The sequence below is a fragment of the Lactuca serriola genome, chromosome 6 (assembly GCF_051521515.1).
Source record: "Lactuca serriola cultivar US96UC23 chromosome 6, Lser_US96UC23_V15, whole genome shotgun sequence".
In the NCBI taxonomy this organism is placed as follows: domain Eukaryota; kingdom Viridiplantae; phylum Streptophyta; class Magnoliopsida; order Asterales; family Asteraceae; genus Lactuca; species Lactuca serriola.
The window spans coordinates 171,297,073-171,304,814 of NC_136413.1; the positions used below are offsets into that span (position 1 = coordinate 171,297,073).

Genomic DNA, 7,742 nt, shown 5'->3' on the forward strand with positions numbered 1-7,742 from the left:
AAACCCGATGACATCAGTTTTGAGAACAAAATACTAATCACAAAATGAGAAATTCATTTCTACTTGTTGAAATAAGGAAAGACATATGGTATGAAGAAATCTCATCTCATCCCATATTGTTGGTGGAAGGTAACGGTCAAATCTCTTCTATAAAAAGACAACTCTAAATTAAAGGAAGACATATTGTTTGGTGGTATTTTTCTATAGGCTTGCATTTTGCAAGTGTTACAAACTTAATCAAACCTAAAATACTTGGTTTAAAGTCTGAGTTTTTTTTAATGTTGTCCAAACTAATTTCTTTAGTATAAACTTTTTTAGTTTGTCTGAGTTTGATGGGTTTCATGGGTTTGTCATATTTCGACCCAACTCGACACAAACACGACCTAACACGAACTCGTTTTTCAGGTCTAAATTATTATATTTTATCGGATTTTTTTGTACTATTACTGCTAGATATTTCTATTGGGAAACTTAGGGTTTGTGGTGGAGATCTGGATACCAACTTGGATCGTGATATCACTTTTCGAACCGATATTTCTACCCTATGCCTGGGTTACAAGAAATTCAGCCTAGGATAATCCAAGCGAACACTTACGTTTCTAGGCACAGAAAACGTAAGCCAATATGCTAAAGGGTTCTGTGAATGTGTGATGAAAACGAGAGCTAAAGAACGTAACCCCTTTTGGAACGAAAGAGTTGTTTATATATTAAACACGATTAGGGTTTCATTAGGGTTGGGTCGTCATTAGTTGCTTTGGAAGCAAGTAATATTAATCTGGATTAGGGTTACCAAAACTAACGAGTTTCGTTAGTTTTACCATAATCACCCTCAAGAAATTGAGATTTCCATTAAGTTCCCATATGCAAAATTCGGGGGCTCTGCCCCTCGACCTCGCCCGCTGACCTGGCAGCGGGACCCCAGCCAGGGGCTCTGCCCCTAGACCCCGCCAAAAGGGCGCTGCCCCTTTGGAAACCACGGACCCGGGGGCGCTGCCCCCGGACCCCCGATTAGTCGTCGAACCGGCTTCTGACTCGATCTTATACATGCATGCACTCAACACAACCTCGTACATGTATTAGAGTACAAATCATGAAGCCCCTTAGCTCACATGTTAGTTCCAGTTACTTAAAATGACATGATAACACTAAAATCACCAACAATTTCTGCGTCTACTTTGGTTATGATGAAATATGAAATTAATTAAAATTTAAAAGAAATGACCACAAATGTTAACTATATATACATTTATAGCTAAACTCTACGAGATCCACATAAGCATTATAAGACAAAAATATGTCAAATCAGCTTTATGTTGCACATCGACAACAATGTCTCATATATTATTCATATCAAATATCAAATATTGTTTTAAATTATAGAAATATATAAATATTTATTTTCATAATAATTAAAATATGTTACTATTTTGAATTGTATATAAAATATATGTTGTTATTTAGTACAATTTACCTTTGTTGCCTAGGTTTCATTTTTAAAACATTTTGACATTGATAGTTTCATGGGTATCTTCTTTTTTCTATTTAAAAACATAAAAGTCTTTGGTTATCTGTCTACTTTTATATAATTATTCATTATTAATCAATTATTAAAAAAAAAATCATAAACCTACATTTGTACCTAATAATGAAATTTTGAAGAAAAATTCAAAACTAAAAATATTTATTTCATAATAGGCTTGACAAAAAGAAAACGACCCTACCAAAAAAAGAGTATATTAAGATACAGCCACATATTGCGATCTCCACAAAGTACATTAACATTAATTGCAAATTAAAATATAGCGTGCCGACATCCAACTGAATTAACCATTCATATAAATTAAAAGTAAAAAAGAAAAAAAAAATATTTTTTAGGAAACAATGTCTTATGTAATTCCTAAATAGGCCGGTGCATTCAGTATGATTTAATATGTAGACCATAATCATGATTTATCATTGATCAAATTTAGTTAGGCCATCTGGTATGGACCGTTATCGTCTACCTAAAGCAGGCTTAACGACATGGTAACATGAGGACCCCTCCCCCACCGGTTAGGCTATGGGGAGTGGTCATACCCAACCCACCGGAAAAGTGCTGCCATATATGCGTCATGTTAGCTTCACACCTAACACACCACCAACCCACTAAAGACTGGAAATGGTTACCACTCCACAAACTCATTTTTTTTTTTTAATTTTTTTAATTTTTTACCATTATATTAATTAAAAAACATAATTTATAACATACATTAATTCTTTAAAACATAAAAAAATAAAAGCACATTTCATTAATTAAAACATAGAAATTTAAAACTTAAATTAGTAAAATTAAACATTACATTGTCTAAATAAAATAAAAATTAAAAAACATAAAAAACATAGAAAAATAACATTTAATTGTCTAAATAAAATAAAAATTAAAAAAAATTAAAAACATAGAAAAATAACATTACATTGTCTAAATAAAATAAAAATTTAAAAACATTAAAAACATAGGAAAATTCTAATCGTCGTCGTTGTCGTCACCAGTATCATCTGCCTCGTCTCCACCATCGTTATGTTCCTCATCGTCACCATCGTCATCATCGTCGTCTTCACCGTCATTTTTCCCTTGAAATTGTCGTTCCCATATGTATTCGGTCAAATCATGTCGTAGATTGTGATGTGTTTCACGGTTTTGTATTTCCAAAACGCTTGAGAAGGATGCCGGACTGCCAACTTGTATTACTGCGGGTGGGTTAAGTATATCGTTTGTGGTATATGAGCAAATAGCCCTACCCTCTTCTTCTATTATCATGTTATGTAAAATAACACAAGCAGTCAACACGGACCTCAATTTTTCTCTGTCCCATGTTCGTGTCGGATGTTTGATTATGTGCCACCTTTGTTTGAGGACTCCAAACGCCCGTTCTACATCCTTCCTTGCAAATTCTTGTGCTAACTTGAATATTTTCCGTTTATCGTCGGCCGGAAATGTGTATGACTTGACAAATGTAGCGTATTCTGGATATATCCCATCACCTAGGTAATACCCATATTTGTATTCATTTCTATTGACAACATATGACATTTCTGGTGCTTTGCCCTGTAAAATATCGTTAAATATCGGAGACGCTTGGAGCACATTCAAGTCATTGTTTGACCTGACCATACCAAAGAATGCATGCCAAAACCATAGGTCATTTGAAACCACCGCCTCCAAAATAACAGTTGGCACCCCATGATCACCTCGGGTGAATTGGCCACGCCACACGTTGGGACAATTTTTCCACTCCCAATGTGTACAATCAATGCTACCAAGCATCCCACCAGACTTTGAAAAAAAATATGAATAAAGTGGATGTATATATAGAGAATTTGAAAAAAAAATTTAAAAAGAAGTTTTTTTTTATTAAACGGTCATATTATAACGTTCGAAAATCAATTGGCCAATCAACAACGTCGTCTTCGTCCGTCTTCTGCCTCACGTCACACGCAGCCCACCAGACTTGAGGGCGGTGTTCACGCGTGGGAGAGGTTGCCACCTCAGCCTAAGACGCGTGAAACTACCCCCATACCGAGTAGCCTTATGTGATCTCCTGTTGTAACGACAACAACTTGCGATGCCTATGGAAATTTGATTTCGTCCCATTTGACTATTTTAACGGTCATTTTTTCAATAATAATAATAAATTTGTATTATCTATAAATAAATACCTTCTATGTCAAACTTATTCACATTATTTTTTCTTTCTTTATATTTTATAAAAGACAAAATTGCAAAAATGGTCCCTATTGTATGCAAAATTTTGGGGTTTTAGTCCAAACCACAAGTTTTTTGGATCCATGGTCCTTTTGAAGTGATTTGTATGTGGTTTTGGTCCCTGGACTTAACTCCCGTTAAGTAGGATCTATTAAGCCCCTTCATGTGCCTCACGCATAAGGGTAAATTCGTCATTTCATATGTAAGGGACCATTTTTGCATAATCTGTTTTTTGGCTTATTTGACCTTTACCCCTCTCTCTCTCTCTCTCTCTCTCTCTCTCTCTCTCTTAACAAACACAAACTCAATTAAACAATAACCAATTCCACTAAGAAAAATAAACACAATTGTCGAAGACGGACCTGCCAAGTCAAACCACAGTACATCGTGATCCCAAATAGCTTCACGATATCAATTTGCTACATAGCTCTGACGTTCCTCGTGACCAGATTGTAGAGCGAGGGGTGGATTTGAAGAGAAAGCGACCAAATATTCCAAACAACACCTGGTTCGAGCATCTTACTGCAACTTGGATTAATGAAAGACTTCAAAATCATGTCATTGGGATGAACCAGCCATCGCATCAGCATCATCTATAATCGATTCCAAAATCAGCCCTCGCATATTTAATAGTCCAGATTTGGGAGGTTGAAGTGGTAGGGATGAAGGTTCGTAATACCCCCAATTTGGCATATTCAATCCATCATCCTCCATTAAACTTATAAATGTACTCACATAAGCAGATTATCAACCAAAGTCAAAACAATTTCTCCAAAAATTAACATGCATATTAGTTTCGAGTTTGTTTAGATTGAATATGAACATGGTGACATAATCGAGAGGCAATAACAGTTCTTAGAGAGAGAGAGAGACATTCCATGATTACCCCATCGTCGGGTGTAAATTCACAATGGTCAGAGAGATACGATCTTGTGCAGGGGGACTAGCTTTAAGTCGTCAACTATCCCAGATACATGGATTTTTGTATGTTTTTTTATTTAAACTTGATTTTGATTTGGGTTTTTTTTTTCTAGATTGGGAGGAAGATTTGAAAATCTGGGGGCTTTATTTTCTACTTCGATTCCCAGATACTTGGCTTTATGTATCTGTGTTTATTAACTAATTGTACAACGATAGTAAGGATAAGAAACGAGACCAAAGAAGAAGATGATGAAGTTGTGTGCGTGTGTTTTAATTTCCAGGAAGAAATTTCAGAGAGAGAGGGTGAGAGAGGTCAAATAAGCCAAAAAATGGATTATGCAAAAATGGTCCCTTACATATGAAATGACGAATTTACCCTCACATGTGAGGCACATGAAGGGGGTTAACAGATCCTATTTAACGGCAATTAAGTCCAGGGACCAATTCCACATACAAACCACTCCAAAAGGACAAAGGATCCAAACAATACGGGGTTTGGACTAAAGCCCCAAAAATTTGCATACCACAGGGACCATTTTTGCAATTTTGTCTTTATAAAATTTCAATACTTGTATAAAAAAATTGTTCGACGTGTCTAATGATGATCTGATGATGCTGATATCTTCATCTCTATGATGTACGAGTATTGCACGGACATGCTACTACAATCAGATCTAACTCCTCAACTAAGAAGACGTGCAATGTTAAACAGAAATCGCGAAGAATGACACTAATGTCTAGTTCACGATTATTTCATGGATAATTATGTCTTCCAGGCAAGCGATTTCAAAAGAATGTTTCATTTGCGAAAAATATGTTTGTACGGATAGTCAATGCCTTGAAAAGCAGGTATCTTTTTTTTTTCTTTTCAAGTTTTATAATTTATAAATGTAGCTTCTAAATAAATTAAATAGATTTTTTACCTATTAATTGTATGTTTATGTATGAATTTCTCCAAATGAGATATGATGCTAAATGTAAGAAAGAATTCATAGTGTTGCGACAATTAAGCTTATGACTATAGAGGAGTCGTCCGATTCTATTGACGATTATATGAGAATGTCTGAGAGAACTGCAAAAGAAAGTTTGTATAGATTGGCAGGAGGTGTTGTCGAAACCTTCGATGACGTTTATTTGCAGAAACCTTCATTGACTGATATGCAACTACTATATGCGGCACATGAAGAAAGAGATGGTTTTTGGGGTATGCTTGGAAGCATTGATTACACGTATTGGAAGTGAAAAATTCTCCCATGGCATGGAAAGGCCAGTATGTAAGAGGTCATCATGGAGCGCCTTTGTTGGTATTAGAGGTTGCTGTTTCCCAAGATTTATGGATTTTGCATGCTTTTTTCGGAGTTTCGGGTTCCAACAACGATGTCAATGTTCTTGACCAGTCACCAATATTCGACGATATTTTGTCAGGAAAGGCGTTGGATGCTCCTTTCACAGTGAATGAAAATGAATATAAGTTTGGATATTACCTTACAAATGGAATGTATCCTGCATATTCCACATTCGTAAAGCCGTTTCGACACCTAGAAGAAACAAGAGATAAAATTTTCAAGAGAAGACAAGAAGGAGCACGTAAGGTGTAACACCAATTCTAGGTGTGTGTGTGTATATATATATATATATATATATATATATATATATATATATATATATTACTTTTGTGTTCATAGCAATTAAGATTTTAAAATATGGGATTTTAGGTGGCCACGATGTAACATCCCAAAAATCAACAATTTTTTTTTTGAAAATCGGAGTGTTGGTTTTATCAAAAGGTTTTTATACATTACCATTAATAAATCATAAATTTGTCTTTGCATGTTACATCAACATAATCGTAGAAATTTTTTGAAGCTAAGTCTTGTTTTGAAAACCATATCATTACATAGAGTAGATAAGCTAGATGTTATGCCCCTCCGAGAATGTCCAAATATCCCAATCATGTCAGTCCATTTCCTTCGAACCTGAAGGACCTATGACTAAAATCATGTCACTCCTTTGCCCGTGTAAGTTACAGTGGGTCGTTATGGTACACAATCTTTCCTAACATATTCCACTAGCGAATAGCCCCGCCTCTAAACTGACATACATCGTAAGTGATCTACAACTTGCCCTTGCAACCATAAGTTATGAAAGTTAACTCCATCTCTAAAATACAATATATAACTTCGATCGGACCTTCCTTTCCCCTAAAAGTTTATGGTTTGCAAGTCGTAAAGTCCTTGTACTTGCATTCGTTCCTTTCAATTTCCATTTCTGAGATATTCCTCCTAACCACTTGGGGTTCACATGACTCACTATCCTAATGTAATTTCCTTCCTCAAATTGCTCCTCATTAAGATCAAACTGTATGATAGACACAGTGGGTTCTCTTCCATTATCTCAGATAAGCTGTCGCATCTCCTCCATCGGTTCAGCTAACAGAGCCCAAATCATCGCCATCGTGATAGGTTTGATTATTTGTATACCTCCAGGTGCACGCTTGATTACATGGGACTTAGGCTGTTGATTATCGTTATCGTTCCCTAATCCACTATGAGTTTTCACCATGGCATTATGTATACAAAAGTGGCGTTTAGTGTACCCAGACAAGGATATAGATAGGGAAGGTTTAGACACATAATTATCTTTATCACTTTGAAAAGTTATATGACATTTCTAATACAGTTATTAAATGTTTAGAAACCTGAACATATAAATTTCCTAATCCTAGGTCGGCAAAAAACCTTTAAACTTAATAACATCTATTTAGATAGGCAACCTAATACATGCAATAACACAAATCATTTAGCACATAAAAGCAAACTAGGCATCTCATCCTAAAGTAAGCTAGTGCTTGTGTTAATTCAGGTATACTACCTAGAATATAATAGACACATATCTCATGATCAATGCTTAACATTCTAAGTTTAAGTCTATAAATCCTCAAATATTTCCTAGTTCTCTTAAACTAATGCTTTGATACCAATTGTGACATCCCCAAATTTTCTCGGCCAGAAAAGACCGTTTTAACTATGCTTATTTTAAAATAGAGTTCATTAATAAATGCGGAACTTGTCCCATCAAA

At 35.2% G+C, this 7,742-nt stretch overlaps 1 protein-coding gene across 1 annotated transcript; it reads left to right on the top strand.

The window, feature by feature from the left end:
• The first annotated feature begins 5,916 nt into the window (after window positions 1–5,916).
• On the top strand, window positions 5,917–6,261 carry LOC145060414 (uncharacterized). The gene has a single exon (XM_079008087.1). The coding sequence runs from the start codon at window positions 5,917–5,919 to the stop codon at window positions 6,259–6,261; it is 345 nt and encodes a 114-aa protein (XP_078864213.1).
• The last annotated feature ends 1,481 nt before the right edge of the window (window positions 6,262–7,742 follow it).

Bases quoted from the DNA above. Each gene is read 5' to 3' on its own strand.
- LOC145060414 (XM_079008087.1), top strand. From the start codon at position 5,917: ATGGCATGGAAAGGCCAGTATGTAAGAGGTCATCATGGAGCGCCTTTG.